Source organism: Ambystoma mexicanum, chromosome 1q (assembly GCF_040938575.1).
Source record: "Ambystoma mexicanum isolate Mex_15411 chromosome 1q, UKY_AmexF1_1, whole genome shotgun sequence".
NCBI classification, from domain to species: Eukaryota; Metazoa; Chordata; class Amphibia; order Caudata; family Ambystomatidae; genus Ambystoma; species Ambystoma mexicanum.
In genome coordinates, this window is record NC_090922.1 from 245,231,520 (window position 1) to 245,255,056 (window position 23,537).

General features: G+C 50.6%; 1 protein-coding gene across 5 annotated transcripts in view; it reads right to left on the bottom strand.

Annotated features, from left to right (window-relative positions):
- Positions 1-23,537, bottom strand: part of PPP6R1 (protein phosphatase 6 regulatory subunit 1) — a 1,952,116-nt gene that overhangs the window by 922,057 nt on the left and 1,006,522 nt on the right. For all 5 annotated transcript variants that reach the window (XM_069638194.1, XM_069638176.1, XM_069638186.1 and 2 more), the window contains one exon: positions 20,476-20,591. In XM_069638194.1, coding sequence (XP_069494295.1) covers positions 20,476-20,591 — 116 coding nt within the window. The remainder of the gene's footprint in view (positions 1-20,475; positions 20,592-23,537) is intronic.

The following is a 23,537-nucleotide window of genomic DNA, read 5'->3' on the forward strand; positions in this document are numbered from 1 at the left end:
GCGTCCGCTGTCTCGTTGTCATCTCTCTGGCCAGCTGAAAAGCCGAGATCGAAACTTCCTGCTGGATGGCCCAGAATTCGAGCTGCATCGCCTCCCTGCACAGCGGAAGTGACCCTGCCCCCCCTTTTTGTTGAGGTAGTGCATGGCCACTGTGTTGTCCGTTAGAATCAGGACACTCTTTCCGCGCAGAGTCGGCAGAAAAGCCTTCAGGGCTAGCCTGACGGCCCTCAGCTCCAACAGATTGATCTGGAGTCTGGACTCCGACGGAGACCAATGACCGCTGACTGTCAACTCGTTAGCATGAGCTCCCCATCCCGCGAGGGATGCGTCCGTCACGATCGTCACCTCCTGCCAGGGCAGCCAAAATGGGGCCCCCTTCATTAGATTGCCCTCGACGGCCCACCACAGAAGGTCCCAGGCTACCGAGGGCGGCACCTGAACAGGGTCCGACAGCCTGCCGGAGGACTGAGATCACTGGAGCTTGAGTGCCCACTGCAAAGATCTCATCCGCAGACAAGCCTCTGGCACCAGAAGAATGCAGGATGCCATAAGGCCGAGCAGTCTTAAGAACTCGGACGCTGGGAGATCCTGGGCAAACTGAAACTTGTGCACCATCTGCTGAATGTGAAGAGCCCTCACCTGAGGAGGAAAACACTGCCCAGGGACGTGTCGAGCACTGCTCCGATGTACTGGAGCCGCTGCGTTGGTGTCAAATGGGACTTCTTTAAATTGAGGGCGAAGCCCAGCCTGTGAAGGGAGTGGCAGGTGACGGACAGATGATCCAGGACTTGCTCGGGAGAGCTCCCCCTCATCAACCAATCGTCCAGGTAGGGGTAGACGTGAATCCCCCCTTTCCTGAGATGCGCTGCCACCACCACCATGAGCTTGGTGAAAATCCTCGGGCGGAGGTCAATCCGAACGGCAGGACCCGAAACTGAAATTGCGAGTTGCCAACCACGAACCTCAGGTACTTCTTGTGCTTGGGATGGATCGGCACATGGAAGTAAGCATCCTTGAGGTCGAGAGACACCAACCAGTCCTGAAGTTGAAGGGCCTGGAGGACTTGAGAAAGAGTCACCATCTTTAACTTCTCCTTCCTGAGGAGTTTCTTCAAACCGCGCAAGTCCATGATGGGTCTCAATCCCCAGTCTTGCTTTGAAATCAAAAAATAAGGGGAATACCATCCCTTGTTCCTCTCCGCTACAGGCACCAGTTCTATGGCGCCTTTCTGCAGCAGGGCTTGAATTTCCTGCGCAAGGAGCGGATCCGGACACGTCAAAGAGAGGTTCCCCGGTGGATTGCCGTGAGGCTTCTGCAGAAAAGGAAGACAGTAGCCGTGGGTTATGATCTCCAGAACCCACACATCCGAAGTAACGGCTTGCCACTCTACAAGATGCTGCGCCAGCCTTCCCCCAACCGGCGAACCATGGGACCTGGCCTCATGACTGAGTGGTAGCGGCTGCTGCGTTGCCTGAGGGTAAAGAGGCAACTGCCCGAGCAGCCTTGGCACCTCGAGTACCTTTAGTTCCACCTCTGGCACTCTTACGATGGCCTCCTTGACTGCTAGCTCCCCTCGCTTTACTGAAGGACTAGTAATAGCGAAAGGAACCTCCCCTTCATTGCTGTCCCCTAGGACGAAAAGGCGGAGGTTGGCAAACTGCTGCGCCCAACGACTTCGCTGCATCTTTGGAGGTCTGCAACCTCTCAAGGCTCTCGTCAGCCTTGCTGCCAAAAAGGTGTTCACCGTCAAAGGGCATGTTGAGGAGCCGGGACTGCACATCAGGAGCGAACCCAGACTGCCGCAACCACGCAAACCTGCGCATTACGGTGCTCACGGCCATGGACCGGCTGACACAAACCGCCAAGTCCAAACCCGACTGAACGGCCTCACACATAGCATCCTTGCCATCCTGAACCATAGCAAGGAAACCATCCTGTTCGTCCCCTTCGGGAATATGTTCAGCCGCTAACGCAAAACAGTTCCACAGAGTGTGTGTGAAACGAGACAAGGCACATATGGAGTTGGCCGCCTGAAGCGCCATACCCCCGGAAAAAAACACTTTTTTCGCCCAGCTGTCAAAACGTTTGTCGTCCCTATCCGGAGGGATGGTAGGATACGACGCCTGCTTTGCCGGGGCCGTAGCCGCCTGCACCACCAAACTCTCCGGAGGGGGGTGCCTAGACAAGTAGCAGGGGTCGCTACTGGCTGGACGGTATTTTCGTGACAAAGACTTGCCCACTGCAGGGAGACTCCCTGGAGCAGTCCAAGCCGCCGCCGCCCTTCTCTGCAGAGCCATATGAAAAGGCAAAACCGGGTCAGTGGGGGGACCGAGATCAAGGATGTCCGTGAGATCATCCTGAACGAACTCCCCTGGGGGAGCTGACCAACCCAAGTACTCGGTGACCCGAGACATAAGGCGCCGATATGAAGAATCGGCATGAGTGCCTGGCTCCGGCCTACAAAACTCTACCTCCGGAGAGGTGTCCAGTCCACTGGCATCATGCAGCGACTGCCGCAGATCATCAAACTGGCTATGGCCCGAGATAAGGTCATCTGGAACCGTAACCGGAACCAAGCTGCCATCAGAGCCTTCATCACCCTCTGAAATGTACTCCAGGCGGGGAGAGGAAGACCTCTGGGGATCAAAGCAGTGCCTGGCCTTAGCCAGAGCCTTTCTAGGGGCAAACCCCGTGCCAAGGGGCCCCTCCAACACCACCACCTCGAAAGGCGCAGAGGGCGCCGAACGAGTCGGCGCCGACGTCGTCAGCTGCAGCGCCGCCAGCATCGGCGGCGCCGACACTGTCCTCGAAGCCGGAGCTCCGAGCGTGTCTCTTGACAACCTAGGCGCCGACGGCGTCGACGACCACCTCTGAGGCGGAGCCTCGAGAGAAATCGTCAACGACCTCGGCGCCACAGGCGTCATCTTCTTCGAAGACGGCACAGGATCACACGGTCTCGAGCGCGTCGAGGACCGGGACCTGGCACGGGCATGGCGAGAATGGCTACCCTTGTCCAAGCGGGACCTCTCCCGCGAGCCGTGCCGACCATCCGAGCCCGAAGGCGTACGAGCGGTGTCTCTCGACCGGTGACGACCGACCCCACTCGGAGGCGCGGACGGACCGGTGCCCTGCGATTCAAGAATCGCTAGCATCTGCTTCCCGAAGGAAGCCCATTCCTCCGGTGTCGCTTGCATGGAGGGATAAGCGACCCGCCGACGGACGGAGTCCTCAGAAGAGGACGGGGAGGCGACCTATGCCGGCGCTTCCGGGAATGCTTCGAAGAGGCGGAGGAGTGGCGAGACCGACTCCTCGAAGGAGACCCACTGGACGCCGAGAGTCACCCCTCGAGTCATCCGTCGAAAGCCCGGCAGACCTCGACTTCCGGGGCTTAGACACCCGGCCTACCGACAGCTCCTTCTTGTGTTCCCGCAAGGCCTTTGCCGTGAGCGACTGGCATTCGACACAGTCGTCCGTATCGTGGGCCTCCCCGAGGCACCAGAGGCAGGCGTCGTGCGAGTCCGGGACCTACATCTTGGACCCATAGTCCCCGCAGTTCTTGAAGCCCGGACGCGAGGTTGAAGATGAGAAAAATATCGCCACAAACAGGTCTTCACAACAAACCGAACAGGTTCAACGAACCGAGAATTGAAAACAGCAAACTCCAACTAGTCGAGGCGTACCGAGATTCACGAAGCGAACACGTTCCGAATGCATGGGCTCGAATGGCGCCCCCATGAGCCTGGTCAGCACCACGTTGAGTTCCCACGCCGGGGCAGGGGCCTTCACCGGCGGGAACGATCGGAACAGTCCCTTCATAAATTCCTTCACCAGGCGATGGGACCACAAGGACGCCCGTCCTGTGATTCTGGTGTATCGGGAGATCGCAGCCAGATGTATCTTGATGGAGGCGTGAGCCAGTCCAGCCTTGGCCAGCGACAGTAGGTACGGCAGCACTTGAGGGGCCGTAATCCTTAGAGGGTTAATCTTCTGTGCACGGCACCAGACAGAGAACTTCTTCCACTTATGTCCGTAGCACTTGAGAGTTGAGGACGCCCTGGCTTTTGTAAGGAACTCTCTGCAGTCAGCCGGGATATCGTACCCTCCAAACTCTAGTGCTGCAGGAGCCATGCCTGCAAGTTCAGCGACTCTGGGTCGTGATGAAGTATGGCGCCTCCTCCTTTGGAGAGAAGATCTGCGTCCCTCGGCAGCTTGACTGGTGGGGACGCTGACAAGTCCAGAAGGTCCGGGAACCAGATCTGCCTTGGCCACGCCGGTGCGACTAGGATCATCCTGCACCGGGTCCTCTTGAGCTGGTTGACTAGTCGGAGCAACAACGGCAACGGACGGAACGCATATAAAAACAGGCCATCCCAGGGGAACGAGAAAGCATTGCCCATGTTCCTCGGCTGGGGAAACCTGCTGGCGAACCTCTGGCACTTGGAGTTCGTCGCCGTCGTGAACAGGTCGATCTGCGGTTTTCCCCATCGTCGGAAGGGTCGATCCACTTGATCCTGACGTAGTTCCCACTCGTGGCACGAGCGCAGCACCCTGCTGAGTGAGTCGGCGATGGTGTTCTTTATCCCTGCCAGATGAAAGGGCACCAGAAACATCCCTTGGGCGACGGCCCAATGCCACAGATCCTGGGCTTCCTTGGAGAGGGCTGGGGATCTGGTTCCTCCCTGCTTCCGGATGTAGAACATTGTGGTGGTGTTGTCGGTGAAGATTCTCACCACCTTGCCCTTGAGGGACGGGTGAAAGGACCTAAGGGCCCAGAACACTGCACGGAGCTTCAGGATGTTGATGTGGGGCGTCTTCTCCTCCTTCTCCCGTGAAGTTCACCGGTTTGCGCTCCCCACCCTTCCAGGGAGGCATCCGTCGTCACTGTTATCTGGTGGGATGGGGTCTGAAAGTCTGTGCCCGCCGTCAGATGAGCGCAGGTGCCCCACCACTGGATCGCGCGTCGGAAGGTCTCGTTGAACAGGATCCTGTCCTCGAAGCTGCCCGTCGCTTGGATCCAGCGGGAGTCGAGGAACTCTTGCAGAGGGCACATCCAAAGGCTGCACAGGCGCGCACGATATATGCAGGAGGACATCATCCCGAGGAGGGACTTGATGGACCTCACCCTGGCCACGTCCGTGGCCAGCAGACGCTGCACCTTGCCCAGTATGGCCCTCGTCCTTTCCTCCGACGGCAAGGCCAGACGCGCCACTGTGTCGAGCTTGGCTCCCAGAAACAGTGCGACTTGCGACGGGACTAGGTGGGATTTGGAAAAGTTGATGGAGAATCCCAGGTCCGTGAGCAGCTGGACGGTCTTCGCTGTGTGATCTACGGTGAGCTCCCTTGTCCTTGCTTGGATGAGCCAGTCGTCCAGGTAGGGGTAGATGTGGATCCCTTGCAGGCGCAGTAAGGCCACCACTGGTGCGAGGCACTTGGTGAACACCCTGGGTGCCGACTTCAATACGCACGGGAGGGCCTTGAACTGGTAGTGCCGTCCTTGGACCACGAACCTGAGGAACTTTCGGTGTCCTTTCAGAATGGGGATGTGGAAGTACGCATCCTCCAAATCCAACGACGACAGGAAATTGCCCTCCTCCAGCTGTCCCAGCACGTGCTGGAGGGTGACCATCCGGAACTTCTGTGCCTTGATGTACTTGTTCAGTCGTCGCAGATCCAGGATGGGGCGCCATCCTCCTGTCTTCTTTTTCACAAGGAAGTACCTTGAGTATACTCCGGAGCCCCGGAGCCTCGTCGGGACGTGCTTGATGGCACCTTTTTTGAGCATCGCCCTTACCTCCAATAGCAGTTGAGGGATGTGATTTTCCTTCCTGGCCACGGGTGGAATGCGGGGGCACTTTTTTAGAAATTCGAGGGCATGCCCCTGGGCCAGGGCGTCCTGCACCCAACGGTCGGTGGAGATGGACTCGCACACGCTGACGAACTTCGCCAGCCGGCCTCCCACCTGGGTGCTGTCGGTTCAATCTTGCTTGGAGGACGCCTTGCCGCCTTGGCCTCTCTGGCGACGACAGCGGGGCCCACCCGACTTGCCTCGTCCTCTATAGGCTTCCTGTGACGAGGAGCGAGCCGCTTGGCGGTACGTAGAGGAGCCACCATCGAATCCATTGGAGGCACCCTGCTTGCCTCCGGTGCTCCGAAAAGACGGCCTTCATTGCCGGAGAACTCCTAGGGCCTTAGCTGTCTCCGTGTCTGCCTTGATGGCTTGGAGGGACTCATCCACCGTTTCCCAAACAGGTTGTTCCCGTCGAAAGGCATGTCCAACACCTTGGCTTGTACATCCTGGCAGAAATCCGTCGCCTTGAGCCACCCTCGTCATCTAAGGCAAACGCTGTTGCCTAGCTGGCAGAAACCGGTGTCAGCAATGTCCGTTGCCACCGTAATGACGTGGTCCGACGCCACTTCACCTTCTTGAAAGATCTCCAGGGCCTCGGCCCTCTTGTCATCCGGTAGGAAGTCCAACAGGGGGGCGATCTTGTACCATGACTCCCCGTCGTATCGGGCCACGATCGCGAGGGCGTTGGTCACCTTAATCGTTGTTGCCGCCAACGAGAACTCTGTCGTCCCATTGCGTCCAGCTTCTTTCCTTCGCCGCCAGGCGGGGAAGTTGACGTTGAGGCTGATGCGCCCCCCCCCCCTGCTTTTTTCTTGGCCGCCGCTGAGACGACCGAGTCAGGGGTCGGTTGTGCCCTAAGGCACATAGGGGCCGTGTCGGGGACCCGGTACTTCTCGTACCGATGCCTCTTGGCAGGCGTCATAGACGGGTTCTTGAGAAGGGCGAGACCCTCGTCCCAGATGTCAATCAGCAGAGGCACGGCGAGGACTGCCTTCCTCTTCGTCTTGCGCCGTTGGTAAAGGAAACCTTCCTTCTTCTCTTCGGGGCAGAGCTGAAAAAGTTTGGATGCCCTGGCGATCATTGCATGGAAAGATCCGATCTCGTCAGATGGGGAGGCCCGGGCTGGTGATGGGAGCTCCGTCCTGTCGTCACCGCCGTCGTCGTCGGTACCCGTCGTATCCGTTCCCGTGTCATCCACAGGGACGGGGGACGTGGGTAAAGGCTGAGCAGGCCGCGAGGGCTGAAAAGGCGGGGCTGGATGGATCCATCTTCTCTTGTTCGGGAGGGCCTCCGTTGAGCCTGGTTCCGGATCCTCTGTCGGTGGTAAGGGCAATCTCGTCCTTATCTCCGAACATAAGGATTGTATTTATTTATTTATTTATTTACTTAAATTTATATAGCGCGTAAGCAGCCCAGGGGCATTGAGGCGCTGTTACTTGCAATAACTTAGTTACATGGTACATATGATAGCGATTGTTGACACATTATGAATAGTACAAGAAATCATACTATTGTTACAAATATTGCATTTGGTCGTATATTGCAAACATAAATGATAGGTATTCATGCTGATGTGTCGGTCCTTATGTGAAGAGGTTAGTTTTCAGTGTTTTGCGGAAGGTGGTGAGGGAGTCTTCGCCACGGATGGTGGGAGGTAGGGCATTCCAGTGGGTGGGCGCCCTACCCACTGGAGTATTGCCAAGGAAATGGCTCCTGAGTTATCCTGTGGCTCCGGAAGCGACGGGTGACTAGGACCCTCGCCGGTGCCGCCATCACTCTTGTCGTCACCCTCATCGGGATCCCTATCGTAGGGACGGGCCTCGTCGAGGCCATCTAAGACTTCTACCAGCTCCCCCTCGAATGCTGTGTCCCTGTCCACAATGGCCACTGCCCCCCCCCCCATCTTTTTCAGCCGGGGTCTTCACGGGGGTCTTTTCGAGGGGTCTGGAAAAGGCTTCCCTCCGTGGAGGCAGGGAGACTCTGGGCCCCGAGGTCGCCTCCACTGGTGTAGCATCCACAAGCTGTGCCAGGGCTGCCGCGACTTCCTCGATAGAGGGCTTGGCCGAGTGAATCAAGGCCTTCACTGCCTTGGGCGTGCTTGAGGCCTTCACCTTGGAGGGAAAGGGTCACCGCCTCGCTCCCCCTCGGCCGAATCCTTCGATATCGACCAGGGCCTCTCTAGAAGCTTACCTGGGTTCTCGGATTTCCTCTTCCCCGAACCAGAGCGTTGGCTCGTGGTTGATGGTGCCGGGGAAGGCGCGCCCTGCCTGGCAGCCGTCGAGCCCGACCGTTCGGCGCTCCCAGTGCCCGCGGACTCGCGGTGCTTTGCCTTCTGTTGGGCCCCCGTCGCCGGGGCGCCCTCACAGGACTTAGAAGACTGCTCGGACTTCTTCTTCTTCTCACCTGACAGACTCCTTCCTTCCAGCCAGTTGGAGAGACGAAGTTGTCTGTCCCTGATGGTCCGTTCTGACATGTTCCTGCAAAACGCACAGTCCTTCTCCACGTGCGTTTTGTCCTCATGAAGGCAGTAGAGACATTTCGAGAGCTCGTCCTCCCTGAACACATTCTGTAGCTGGCATCCAGGGCAAACCCTGAACAGCTTTCCGGGCGTCGAGCTTCCTTTCTCCTGGGCCATGTTCGGGTAGGCCGCAGAAACTTCTGGAATCCTCCAAGAAGCTTAACTCGACGAAATCTTCACCCTTGAGGGGTGTAGAAAAAAATCCGACACGGATACCCGTTAATCGGATGTAGAGACAGTGGAGCTTGAGGCTCTATTTGACCGAAAAATTAGAAATTCTCTTTGAAAAAGCGCGCAAACGCAGCAAAAGCTCGAGAGCTAAACACAAGGACTCCCAACACTTGAGCGTGCGGTAGAAATCTGAAGATGGCTGCCAGAGGCGGGGCTTAGGAAGAGGGCAGTCATTGGCTGGGGGCAGTATGACCCAGAGACCAGTGATTGGTTACTACTGAGAAAGACAGATCAGAAACGAAACTGATACTGATTTTATCTTTACCGAGGATTCCCGGCCTGACGACGGGGAATATTCATGAGCATGTGAATCCATGCCAGACCCCATGCTGGAGAAGTAGGTCTTCTGATGCTTGTGAATCTGCTTACAATCGCATGCTGTGCAAAGACTAGCGGGCAGTACCATGAAATGGTGGTGGCATATGTGAAGGAATAGTAGCAAACTGTTGTAGCACCGCCTGTGCCGCCAAAGAATCAGACTTGTATGTCTAAGCAGTAATGGTGAGTTACAAGTGTGAATTGAACGGGAGGTAGCTGATTTGCAAATTGAATTGAGAGGAACATTTGCAATAAAGGCCTTAGTAGCTCCTGTGCCTCGAGTAGCGTGAGCTCTAGGCGTTAAGGTTAACTCTCTCTTGACAAGAGAGAGACACACTGTGATGCATTTAACAATCCATTTAGAAATAGCTGATTTAGAGACAGGGTCCACTTCACTACCAGAGAAGCAACAGAGACAAAGAATTGGCTTGTCTTTCTTAGTGGTTTTGTCTTTTTAAAGGTAATACACCACTGCTCTCAACATCTAGTGTATGGAGGCTTCTTTCAGCAGAGTTGGTGGACTCTGAAAGAAAGTAGGGCATTTGATGGATTGATTCACATGGGACTTAGAAATGAATTTAGGCGCAAAGCATGGGTGTGTGCACAGAACCACCTTGTCTTCATGGATGGTCACAAAATGCAGTTCACCAACTCTCCTTTTAGAGGTAATGGCCACTAAGAGGCAGTCTTATAGGTGAGGGCCTTACAATTGTTACTGCATTGGCTCAAAAGGAGGTCCTATTACTCTTGTGAAGTCCCACCCGGGAGTTGGGTTAGACATAGGCAGGTGAATTCTTTTTACCCATTTCATGAATGCCTTTAATTACACACATTTTTCACCATGAAACCTTGTTCTGAGAAGTGGTGTATGCAGAGAGGGCAGCCAAGTGGCCCTTTAGATAGTTGAAAATGAGTTCTGAATCCAAGAAGTGTGTTAGATATTAAAGTTACTCAACATAGTGACTAGAGCACTCATAGTCCTTAGTCTCCTTCCTCCATCTTCGTGGGCGTCCCACAATAGGGGGGCGGTCCAAGAACGTTTGGCAGCGAAAAATGTAGCTTCCCCCCCTTTAAAATAAGATTAGGGCCCTCCCCCTCAGTCACCTTTGAACACATTGGACGCTTGGATACCTGGTTACGCTTTTTACATATTAGTCCTTGGCATACAAGCGGGGGAAGGTGGCTGGAACTTATGGAGGAAAGGGGAATAAGGACTAGGAGCACTCTAGTCACTACGTTAAGTAACTTTAATTGCTCATGCGTCCCGTCCCCTTTCGCTCATCCTTGTGGGTGATAATACAGAACAAGACCATAGGGTGGAGTCGTGACAACCTGCCTCATATATAGGACAAAACAAAAAGCTTCTTCAGAACCACTTGACCAAACTCTGCCTCGTGCCTGGAGCTGGAGTCCAGGGAGTTGTGCTTACATAAAGCCGACGGAGTGGCCCAAGTAGCTGCCTTGCTAATGACATCCCAAGAAGCATGCCTCGGAAACGCGACAGCTGTGGCCTAAGCTCTGACCGCATGGGCATGAACCATCTCAGGAACTGCTTTGCCAGTGGCCGTATACGCCTCCGAAATGGCTTCGACCATCCAACAGGCGATAGAAGCTTTGGAAGCCTGGGTGTCGGGAGACGAGCCCCCGAAGGTGATTAGCAATGCCTCAGACTTCTTGAAGGTTTTTGTCTGAGAGAGGTAGAACTTAAGGACCCTCTTGAGGTCCAATGAATGCAGAGCACTTTCTGCCTCCAACTATGGGTTCGGAAAGAAGACTGGCAAGCAGATTTCCTGATTTAAATGGAACAAACTTGGGCAAGAAGTTTGGATGTGTGCGCAAAATGACCTTGTCATTGTGAAACTTGGTGAAGGGCTCACATGATGACAACACCTGCAACTCGCTGTTTCTGAGCACGGAGGTAAGCGTCACCAATAGCCCTGTCTTCAGTGGCACCAGTCTGATTTCCACCAATGCCAACGGCTCAAAGGGATTGCGCTGCAAGGCCGCGAGAACCACAATGAGATCCCAGACCGAAATGTGGCCTATGCACCGGAGGAATACGCCTAGACAACCCCTTGAGGTGAGCCTTAACCACTGGGTTGGCTGCAGAAAATATTTACTTGGGGGAATTCTTGTAAGCCCCAATGGCCACCAAATAGGTGCAGCAGTTACACCTGAACACCAGAGCGAGCCAGATGAGCGGAAAACAGGACTGCATCCACGAAGCTGGTGAGTGGGTCCAGCCCCTTGTCACAAGTCCAGTGGCAAAATCTAGTCCACTTACACTTATACTGGGATCGAGTAGATGGCCTCCTGTATGATGTTCCAGTTGTCCTCTGAAAACCAAGCATGCTGCAACCTCAGCTGGTCAGGAGTCAGACCGCAAAGGCCAGCCTGGCCGGGTTCTCCAATGCCCTGCCCTGCGGTGCTAGGAAGCTCATTCTGGGTACCGGAAGATGGATAGGCCCCAGGGAGTGCAACAGCAGGAGGTCCGAAGATCATGCCCTCGACGGCCAGTCCAAGGCGATCAAGATGCAGCTGCAGCCCAGAATCTGGAATTTGGGAGTGTCTGCTGTAAAAACGTTGGAGGAAACACATAACTGCACCCAAGCAAGCAGTGCTGGAATGCATCCCTAAAGACCCCTGGCCCGCTCAGGAAGGCAAAGCACGTGGGGGGAGGGGAAGGGGACAGACTTGGAATTCGGAGGAAATGCGAAGTTTAGATCTGGAAACACCCATCTCTGGAACAGGGGCAACAAGGAGTTGATGTGAAACTCCCACTCATAGGTGATGAACCCAAAGCGGGACAGCTGGCCCCCTTCCACGTGAGGTGGACTGCCGAGATCTGAATCCCTTCCGTAAGGGTCTATTCCCATATCGCCACTGCCTTCATGCACAGGAGGGAGAGGGTCTGTGGCAGGTGACAGGTGCCACCCTGCTTGTTCAGGTAAAACATTGTCATGGAATTGTCCGTCCGTACCTAAACTGCCTTGCCCCCGATGAGGGGCAGAAAAGCCTTGAGCACCAGGCCCACTGCCCTGAGCTCGAGCAGATTGAAATGCTGGAGGGCCTCTACCTTAGACCATGTGCCATGAATGGAGAAGCTCTCCAAAGTAGTCCCTCCATCCCGAAAGAGAGGAATCCATTGTCAAAAGCGGGGTGGGCTCTGGCCGGGCAAAGAGGGCTCCCACTGCCACATTTCAGTCCATCAGCCACCAGCAAAGATCCGGGAGGAGGAGCAGGGGTATCGGAATCCTGTCCGATTGAGGCCCCACCTCCTGTCCCAATTGGCCATCAGATGAGCTGGAAGCGCTTCATCTTTAGGTAGGCGTTTTGCACCTTGAGCAGGCAAGATGCCATCAGTCCCAGAAGGTGCTGGAACCACGATACAGAGGTGGTTGAGTTGGCCAGAAAGTGCAATCCGAATAAGATCCTGGGAGGGTGTCAGCTGCGACTTCCGCTGGTTGAGGGGAAAACCCCAGCTGGCGCAGAATGTCTGCCAGCTGTTTGCAGGAGTGCTGCACCCTTGGGAGAGCTGGCCCGACTAGCCAGTCATCCAGATAAAAGCCCTCCATGCGGAGGAGACCAGCCACTCTATTCATCAGTTTCGTCAACACACAAGGGGCTAAATTGAGGCCAAAAGATAGCACCTTGCACTGGAAGTGATACAACAGGCGGGAGTAATCTTGAAGCTTTCAAGCGTTCAAGACAGATTGAGAAATCACAGGTCCAGGACTACCCTCAGGCCACTCTGGATATTCTTGGGTACCACAAAAAATCCTGGAGTAGAAACTGGAGTCCCTGTCAGATTGAGGAACCGATTCCACCGCCTGCATCTCCAAAAGAGAAAGGATCTACCGAAAAAGGGTTGGGGACCCTATCTCACGTAGAGGGTGGCAGAGGAAGAGGAAGACTGAAGTCTGAAGTCTGTTGAGACTATAGAAAAAATCCATAGTCTTGAAAAAATGCTTCCAGCTGTCCTGGAAAAGAGCCAACTGGCCCCCTACTGGGGAGCTGTGTTCACCGGTCATGGCATAACTGCTTCTTGGCATCAGAGGCGGGGGCAGAGGAGGGGGAGTGGAAAAACCCACCCAAAGCCCTCTGCTGCTTCCTCCTGTTGTTGCTGGGTGACTTGTCAGGCCTCTGTGTACCACGGTCCTGGAACGCCTTGAAGCTGGTGAAAGTGCTGGGGTTTAAACTCGGTCCTGCCCTGAGACTGAGGAAAGGGCTTCTGCCCTGGATTTCTCAGGATGGCCAAGGACTTGGCGTTTTGAGTAGAGGTTTTCTTCTTTGTCAACTCATCGGGTTATGAATGAAAGAGGTCCACGCCCTCAAAGGGCAGATCTAGGATCATCCCTAGCATGCCAGTGGAACATTTTGTGGTATGCATCCACACCGGCCTTCTCATCTCAACCCTCTGCTGGCTGCGTCGATGTGGGAGATCCAAGACTCCATGAGGTACTGTGCAACGACCTGGGCATCCGCCAGACTGCCTTGAAGGCACCTTGCCTCTTCAGAGGGAGGTCAGGCAGATACTCTGAGCTCCCGCCACAGCTTCTTGTTAGCGGCGGCTAAAAGGGCATCAGCATTGGCTTGCCGCAGATGCAGATGCAGTCCTTACACGGCATAGTAGCGTTTGCGCAAATACTCTTCCTTGGATAGGCAACTGGAGGTGACTCCCGAGGAGTAAGACGACGAAGATGATGATGGTTTAGAATAGAGCTAGGCCGCAGCCACCAATGAATGCGGCTGAAGATGGGAGGCCAGGAGGACTAGTTCCCTGTCCGTCAGCCTGAACCTGCCGTCCAACTTCATGTTCATCTGAGCGTTGGCCCTGGGCTTCTCCCAGACATCCTTTGCCACCTGCAGATCATCTTTCGGGAGAGGGATGCCGCAGCGTATCGTGGTGCACATGCCCAAAACCTCTACTAGCCCTCCAGACTCCTGGGGGGGCCGCTTCGGACAGAGGGACCCCCCCCCAAGAACTCGGCCAGCCCCTGAAGGCGGTCATGAAAGCCCTTAAAAGATGCTGAGGGTTCATCATCATGGTCCCTCCCACCCACCTTTTCACAGACAGAGGGGAGTCCGGGCCTTGGGACACAGGGGCCGGCGGGGGTGCCCCGTAGGCCTGGAGCCGAAAACAGGTCAAACTGTTGTTGAGGGGAAGGCGTCGGTGGTATAGGAGGCAGAGGGGTCTGGACAACCGGTAATGTCTGGACCGCGAGTGGGACAGGCACTAGTACAGGAAGCGCTGAAGGAACAGGGAGAGGGCTCTGAGTAGGGGGCCAGAGAGGTACCTCCTTCACTAAGTTCTTCAGGAGCCCCTAGGGGGCTGGCCCTATGAAGCACTGGTTCTCCGCTGCTGGTCAAAGCACTGAGGCATGCAAGGTATGTAGCCGCAAGGCTGCAATGGGTAGATGTACCCCTGAGAAGACCAGATGCCTGTACCATACAGTCTGACGCCGCTTCCAGAGGGAAGGGGAACTAGAACCTTCTTGCAAGGCCGATTCAATGGGCGAGAGACCAGGCAGGCCCCGATTCAAACCCAAAACGGCTGCAGGCCCAGCAGGCTCTGACCAGTGTTTAGCCACCATTTTGCGTGGCTCAGGGGCCTTGCGCCACGCCCTGGGCAAGAGGACACGAAGTCCCCGAGCCACATGCGGGCTCAGACATGGGATGACACGCCTTGGGTCCGGTACCCGCAACAGAAACGTCGACACTGCCTGTGTTGAAAAAAGCACTGTGGTGAGACGCTGGAGGGCAGGGTCTTGCAGGGCTCCCATGTGCGGGCCAGCTCTGCCAAAGGTTCTGGTACAGTTCCCATGTTGGGCGACGCCCACAAAGATGGAGGAAAGGGGACAGGATGCATGAGTAAAAGGACTATACCTTTAGATGAACAGTCAATAGGGCTGATGTTTTTAGTAGTGCACCAAATGACAAACCGTTTCCATTTATTGGAGTAACAATGCCTGGTGTTAAGTAGTTGGAGGATCCCAAAACTATGACTTCAGGAGCCAAGCTGCTATGTTCAGTGTTTGGGGGCATGGGTGTAGTGTTTTACCTGGCTCTTGTGACAGCATATTCTATGGGCAGGGAAGTTTCCTGGGAGGGGAGTCTGACATACTCATGAGATGAGAGAACCATAGCTGTCTGACCCACATTGGTGCTATAAGGATCAGCGAGAATTGTTTCTGGTACATCTTGTGCACTATCCTGTTGAGAAGGGGAAATGGGAGGAAAGCGTAGGCTAATCTCTCGGACCATATTATCCAGAGACAGGTCAGTTTGGACCATCTCTGAAGGTATATTGAGGCGTAATGTGGGCATTGGGAGTTCTCCAGAGTTGCGGATAAATCGATATCTGGATTTATTTATTGATTGTGCATTTGTAAGGCGCTTAGTAGATTGTGTTTAAACGCGCCCACAGAGAAACTTGTTCTGGTGAGTGGTTATTTGCGAGGTATGGAGTTAGGTAGAGGGATTTCTCTCTTCTCTCTGCGCTGGTTCTGTTGTCTTTCCTGTCTGTGGGAGTGTGTTCTGCAGTTGTTGTGAGTCTTCAGTGATGCTCAGTTGCGTTTGTTCTTTCTGCTCTTATTCTTTGTTCATGTAGTACCACAGGAAGAAACAACTAGAGTTATAGAAGAGGTCACATTTATCTTTTAATGTGCATGAATAACTTGGTTTAAAGAAGTATTTCTCACAAAAAATATTTTAGTTTTACAGTTGAACATATTTTTACTTGTTCATAAAATACTCCCATTGGGAACAGGCCTCATGTTTTTACTCCCTAAAATATAATTTTACTCCCAACTTTCAAAAATAGGGAGTAAATAATTCCCAGTTTAAAATCTTATTTGGAGCACTGACTACAAGTACCTTTCATTCTTTCTTTGCAGGCTTTTCAGCATCAAACTGATCATGTGAGTGCTTTTGGCACCGAGCTGGTGACACGTCAGGGGAAGTGGGGGGGAGCTCAACGGGATCCAACAATGCATGTGGTTCGGAATCGGCTTGCGGTTGAAAACTCTGGGGAACTTGTACATGGTGCCGGGTCAATAGTGCTGGAAGACTTGCCAGTGTTGGATGTGGAGAAGCGGAGAAGCGAAGACTTGCTTTCGGAATCTAGCAAGCTCAATTAGCTCAACACAGCATCGCGGTACTGCAGGAGCCACGGCTTGAGGTCTGAAAAAGCTGGTAATCAGCCAAGCATGGTTGAGCTGGTGGATGGTAGAAGACCTGATGGTCTCAGGTGTGAAGACAGTGGGGCATCGAGCAAAACTTAAAGATGTGTGAGGCAGTTGAGTGGCAAGATGGAAAAGGACTTCAGCAGTTCAATTGCAGCAGATTGGACAGCATCAAAGGTGCCCAAATCGGCTAAGAAGTCATAGATAGAGGGAGGGACAGCATACTTGGCAACATTCTGTGACCAAAAAAATGTAGGATTTTTCAAGTTTCAAAAATAATACTTATCATAACAATGACTGTTAGGCAGAATCCTGTGCAGTTCCCATGGGGAACACTGCAAAAAGATTAAGACTACATGAGCAGCAGTAAACCCAATTGGTAGCAGTCTGCACCACCCAGATTTACCCAGTAGCTGTGGCTGAGCAGTCAGACTTCTCTCAAGAAGAGTAGGGCAGTATGCAGAGTATACACAATAGGGCCAAAACACAGTAGAGCAAACAAACACTGACCAGAGCTTTGTATAAAAAGTATATAGTCATTTATTTAAAACACACTTTAGGTAATACACTAGCACTCTCAATGAAAAGTAATCTAAAACACAGTCAGGTAAGTATACAAACCTCCCTTGATAACTATCAGACAAGTCAGGGTTAAAGCACAACTATTTGTTAAGACAGAAGTGAGCGCTTAACCTAGATAGCACTCCAATAGTTTAGGTTAAAAAGGGAGAGCAAAGGCAGAGCATAAAATAAAACAGTTCCCAACACTTTTAAGAGTTCAGAGCAAGGGGAGAAAAGCAGGTTATACTGTAGCGCCAAAGTTCATAGGCCAGGCCCACTTTAAATGGAGCAAAGCGAAATGTGCCCAGGATCCCAAGAGGATAATTGCCTAGCATTTCGGTGCTGGACTGCCCCAGGGCAGGACTAAGACTGATATGTTTGGGATATTTCTTCTCTGTGAAAGTTAGTGAGCTAATGAATCTGGGTATGTCTCTCGTAACCAGGACTAGTTTCTGGCAGAGAGACTCCCAGGACCCCCCTTGTCAATTTGCAGCGCATGTTGAACACTGAACAACATGGAGACTGATACCCTCCTCAGTCTGATAGGCAGATGCTATGTGATGGTGGTATGCTCTGCCACTTGCCTTCACTGGTGGTTCATCTAAGGTATGTCACGGCAAGAGTGCAGGGCAGTCATGTAGCTGTCAGGTCAGTGCATTGATCTGAGCCCATCACTCACATTTATCACTTTCCCGCCCAACACACAGACAGATTAATTGCTGTCGAGTCACATAATTTACCTGCCACTGTAAAAAGCAGTAGGATCTGCGATACAATGCTGTAGGCGGTAGGACTGCTCAAAAAGCAGTAGCATACTGCCTAAATCAGTAGGGCTGGCAAGTATGAGACAGGTGAAACATCCTTGGTTCTTTGGTTGCTGGGGGACCCTGTAAATGTCCTTAAAGGGCAAGGCAAGTATGTTCTTCTGCACTTCTCAGCCAAGGTTGTAAAAAGCACATCCAGTGTTTAATCACCACCAGAGAGTAGGTTCTTGGGTATCAGAGTACTCAGCTGCATTAGGCCTTGTGCAGACATGTCAATATTTCTTTGGGTCGCTAAGGGAGAAGAGTGTGCCTCTTGATTGGAAATCTTGATCCATCACCTTGCCTAGTAGAATAGTTTAAAGAAAAAAAAAGTAAAGAAAAAAAAGAACCTTGCTCATATACAATGTGTTGAGTTCCAGCAACTCAATGGCCGGTGGAGATGACGGGTGTGAAAAAAAAACACAGGCCTACCTACAAACATGTAATTGGAGGGAGTAAATGGATAAGGCATCCATTAGAGCAGAATTCATTTTTTGTGGTCCCGCTGTAACATTTTCCACTTGGTATTTTTGGAATCTCAGATCCCTTTTAATGGACAGGGGACTTGTATTGAAGTCTCCCCTGCCACGGCAACCCTTTTTTTTAGTATATGGTCAAATGGTATTTCATATGGCTCCTAGAACAGGTGCTGTTTTAACCATCCCATTTTTCCCTTGGGGTGAGGATATCACTCTATATTGGTTTTAGGGAGTAGGCTGGTGGCAGCTGTAATTTACTTTTGACTCCACCAGGAGTGCAAGCAGATTTACCGCATTTGTGCCTTTTTAGTAGCTGTTGGGATACTAATATATTTTTTAAGTCCCGTTCTTGGCCATTTAGTTTCCCGGTCTTTTGGAATTTAGGAAAATTAGGAGTTTAGGAATACTGTGAGGAATGCCTTAAATCGCTGTAGCACACACATAGGCTCACTGAGCCCAGCCTTGCCTCCACTATAGTGATCTGGACTAGTTTAGACCACTGAATGGCCATTACACAGCCTGTGGACTTGAAACTGAATGTTTGGCATTTTTTTGTGACGATTGGTGGACCATCAAATCATCCAGTAGGTGCTCTGGTGTGCGAAAGGCCGTTAGCTTAGGCTCTGCCTAGGAGTGTGTAGGTTTATCTAGTGGAGACCCTAAACCCGCCCTCAATTCTGCTTGATTTTCTTCAAACGGTTGCAAATTAACATACCTGCTGGGAAAATTTTGGCACCAAAAAGCTGTTCCTCACTTTGGTGACCATGTTTGCCCATATTGGATGGGTGGTTTCCCGCTCTGTACCCTAAACTCTGCTTTTGATTTTCAGTTGCAGTTTGTTATTCCTGGGCTGTCCTGGTCCTACCCCTGGCACTCCTTGTGTGTGTTTCCTGGGACATACATTCTGGGGCCATCTCTGGGTTGTTTTACAACTGTTTGTTTAATGATCCTTTTTAATTCGCCATGGTGTACGAAGCCACCCTCGTACAGCAGCATATTGGTAACCCAATATCATGGCCATCCTGGGACGCCTGCACCATAGTCGGGGACCAGCTTGTGTGGGTTGGCTGTCTCTCTGTCCATCAAACTGCTGGAATCTGCTGGGTCAGGTTCATCCATCTTCCTCGAGGCATATTCACGGTTGCTTTCACTTCTGGCTGGTGCGTCCTCCACTCCTGTGAAGGTAATTTTTTCTATTTTGTCATATAGGTTGTCGTTCCGTGGTTCAAGTCCATGGTTGATTGCATCTTGTAAACTGCACCTGAAAAGAAGAGCTGTGCTCACCTCTTCTGAACCGGATTGTCGGGAACTACTACATTGAGTACTTATCGCTGGCTCCTGGGCTAGTGGGTTATTCGAGATACCCAGAGATGCCCTGTGGTTCAGTGTCAAAGATTTCTGCAGGTCTCCAACTGCATTTTGTCTTAGACTTCTAATGGACCAGACCGGAATTGGCTGCATCCCTACCGAACCTGGCACTGAAGCTCTTCAAGTGTCTCTCCTCGGGGGTCAGTTGCTGCCTTCCCCATGCCTGTGGGGCAAAACTATTACTTAACTTTCTTTTCCCCATAACCATGGCTATACCCATTGGCTTGGTCATTTTAATTCCTGGTGAGAACTTCAGAACTTATCAGGAACTCCCCAAAAGTTACTTTGGAAGTACTTGCCTCAGGACATTTTCCCTGGATCCCCTTACAGTTTGAGTTTTAGACCAAAGAATGGACAATTTGGCTTTTACCACTGAACGTATATGTATTCCACTTAGATCAGTGTGAAATGTTTGGCAACAATATATAACTGAAGTATTACTTTAACTATTTTCCCTAGCAGTGTAATGTTTTCATACAGTCAATCTGAATGCATGCTAACTTTTGGTGGCTTTATGTTTTGGAGTTTCGCCCCTTAAATTCTCTAAAGGCTGTTCTGTACACCCTCTAGTCTCCTGCTCAGGGTGCTAGATATGCCCATAATATGATGATACAGGACCACAGGAGCATGGACTTCACCACCATGTCCATTATTGTTCAATAAGACATGAATGTCCACAACTTGGAATCACCAGTAAAATAACGAAGTCTGACATTGAGTAAACGACAAATGAAAAAAGAAAAACTAACCTAAGGATGTATTTTTGATAACATTAGGGTGCCAAATTTGAGACAAACATTGGTTGCTTACAATATTAATAAAGAGAACTGTACTGCTTTGGATAAGCACACATACAAGGGTTAGAGACAGTGCAAAAGGAATTTACTGGCCACTCAATTACACAATGGGAGCTGAGAGCAACTTGGCTGTTTTGTTTTTCCCCAATTCTCCCCAAGGCCAGGACGTACAGATATTTAATAGTGTTAATGTACTATGGACAACTCTGGTGTTACAAATGTATACATCTTCTCTAAAAGTAGGGAAAGACTCCATCATGCATCTTTATTTTATAAACAAATGTAAAAGTAATTAGAAGAACAGCAATTAAATAACCAAAACTTTTAAAACGCAAACCTGTCAAAAGGACAGAAATAACGAACCTTACCTTTCAGCATATGTCCCAAAAGGGAAACGTTGGGACCTTTTTCTGCGCTCTGCACTAACGCATTAGCCATTCGTGTGAGATGTCCCATGTAGCCTTTCCGTCGTCCACCAGTTGTTCTATATTTGCAAAGAAGGTTAATTTTAGAGATTATGCACAATTGATGCAATTGCAGAGCATGTTAAGTTAATCATGGTCGATTTGGTTTGTGGCATTTGTAAAGCACAATGTCTGCTATACCCATGGTTTCTTGCATTTGAAAACCTGTCTGTAAAGAGCTACGATGGACTTGGCAAGATGTTTAGGCACAATATTTTGTGCAAGTCCTCAATTTCCAATCAAGGTCAGTACCTAAAAAAAAAAAAGTGTGCACATGAGTAACATAAGGTGCTGGTCAGAAGTAGGAGGAGGAGCAAAGGCTTTAATAGGCTGTGCCCCAATTCAGCCAAAAGATTTTGCTAGTCAAAGGCAAAAAAGAAAGTGAACCATGTATCCCCCTTGCCTGTATATTGGCAAGATGGCCCAATGCAGGCTTTACAATTCAGAGATTTGAATCTGCAGCAGAAGCCCCAAACAATACTAAAATAAGCACCAAAGCAATATTAATTGTCCAACTAAGTTATTGCCAGAGAGTATGCTGAGCTTGAGGCTGAGATTACAGAATTGGAAGTTACAAAAACTATCTCTCAACTTCAGGCTGGTAAATCGCCAGGATTAGAGAGTTTGCCAGGAGAATTTTATAGGACATTGCAAGATCAGTTATCTTCTTTTTTGTGTGAACTATGTAATTTCTTTCTAAGATATGGGAACCTATGTCCATCCATGTGAAAGGCGCTCACTTCCCTAATTCCAAAGCAAGATAAAGATCCCACAAAGTGTAGTAATTATCACCCAATTTATTAACCTCTGGTGGAGATTTTGGGATTACATGGCGAGATGACTGCTGGAGCTGCAATGATTTTTTAGGATGCGGAAAATGATAGAGTATGTTGGTCTTTTTTGGATCACAAAATAAAAGGAGGTGGTTTTTTTTGTGAGATTTGTTTGGGTGCAATAGATTGGCTCCATGCAGGAGCTAAGGCGAGGATCGGGTTGAATGGAGTTATCTCTAAGGACATTTTTTGATGAGAGGCACTAGACCAGGTTGCCCGCTCTCCCCTTTATTATTTAATTTGGCATCAGAGCCAATGTAAGCGTGCATTAGACAAGAGATCGGTATTCGAGGTATGTTTGTGGGGGTAAGGGGGAGGTGGGGGTGTCAGGAACATAAGGTACTGTCATATGGCGATGATCTGATTGTGATTTTAACTAATCTGAAAGAAGGTAGTGCGTTATTAAAGTATTTGAGGAAGTTGGAAAGCTGTCTGGCCACAAAATAAATTGGGATAAGACTGAGGTCTTTCCTTTACCACCCACTTGCACTAAGAATTGTTTTGAGTGATGAGACTGTAAATGGTCCGATCAACGAGCGAAGTATCTAGGAATTTATCAATTGCAGAACTTGAATATGGTAGTGCATTACAATGTAGATGGATTGTTTGAGACGATTTCAGAAGATATAAAGAGATGGTAGAAACTGGGATTAGTTTTATGAGCAAAAGCAGACGCAACAAAAATTAAGCTCCTTCCAAAAGTAATGTATATCACTCAGACGTTACCATTGAAATTTACAAAGAAAAACCTGCGACAGGTTGACAGAGTTTTTCTGAAATTCTTATGGGGCAGTTGGGAAAAGACCAAAATTTCCCTAGATTCATGCTGATGCGAGCTGTTAGTGAAGGTGGATTTGGTTATCCAGATTTGGGTATCAAAAAGGGTTCATGCTAAAAAAGGCAGCTTATTATTTTACTCCAGAGGGGAATAAGGTGCTGTGTTGGGTAGATTTGAAAAAGGAGGTGGTAAATACGATGTCAGTGAACAAAGTAGATTCTAGGGATAGAAGAAATTCTAGAAGTAATTCCCTACCCTCGACTGAAGCTAATTATGCGTTGGCTTCTTGATTTGAAGAGAATGAAAAGGATTGGTGGTTTACCTATGAGGCTTCCATATGGAATAATACTGCAATGCAGATTGATAATCCAACACTGAAATGGAAGAGCTGGATTTCGAGAGGGATTATGAACATTGGTGATGTCTGAAAGAAAGAAAATGTGTTAGGTTTTGAAGAGTTGAGACGTAAATACTGCTTTGGGAAACGAGAAAGAGAAAGGTATATGACCCTCCGTAGGTTAATGCATTGAATGAGATTGTCACAATCACCGCTTGACAAGAGAACAGGTTGGTGTGAGATCTTCAACACACCTCCACGATTAGTCTCTACCTTTCTTAAGTTATTCCCAATGGACCTGGGGTTTGTGTAACGTGATGAATTGTGACAGAAATGGGAGGGCGGATCGTCAGTGTGAGATCACGCCGTAATATTGGGAATATGTTTTGAGGGCAGGGCTCTAGGGCAAAACTGGATTTAAATTTGAGGCCGATTCACCAGAAGGTACTGGGTCGGTCATACTCGGCCCTAGTACATATGCATAAACTTCGGCTAGTTGATCACGACTTGTGTTGGGGTTGTGGTTTGGAGGCAGGTAATTTACTACATATGTTGTGGGAGTGTACAAGAATGCATCACTACTTGAAGGATATAGTGGATAGGTTGGACCTGGTGGATTGAGTATATCCTTTTCTCGTCTACCCGCTTCATCTGCGTTATCAAAATCCGGAAGATGTTCTGTAGGCCGGACAAATAACCAATGGATAGATGAGTCGTTGATACTGGCTATCAAACAAATCATGAAAAAAACACAGGCAGATGATTGGATTTGTGAATTACAGATTTTGTCGAATTAAAAGAAGATTTCATTTACAAAAAAAGGTATGCTTGAGGATTATTTTGAGAAATGGACATCTGTCAATGATTTATATGGGTGATTTGAATCTTTAGATTTGTCAATAAACAAAGGCATCTGTGGTGCCTCTGTAATGGCCGGGAGGACTTCCCTGACTGCGTCTTTGATGATCACCCCCATCTGCGGGGACCTCATGAGGCAGAGAAACTTCTCGAAGAGCAC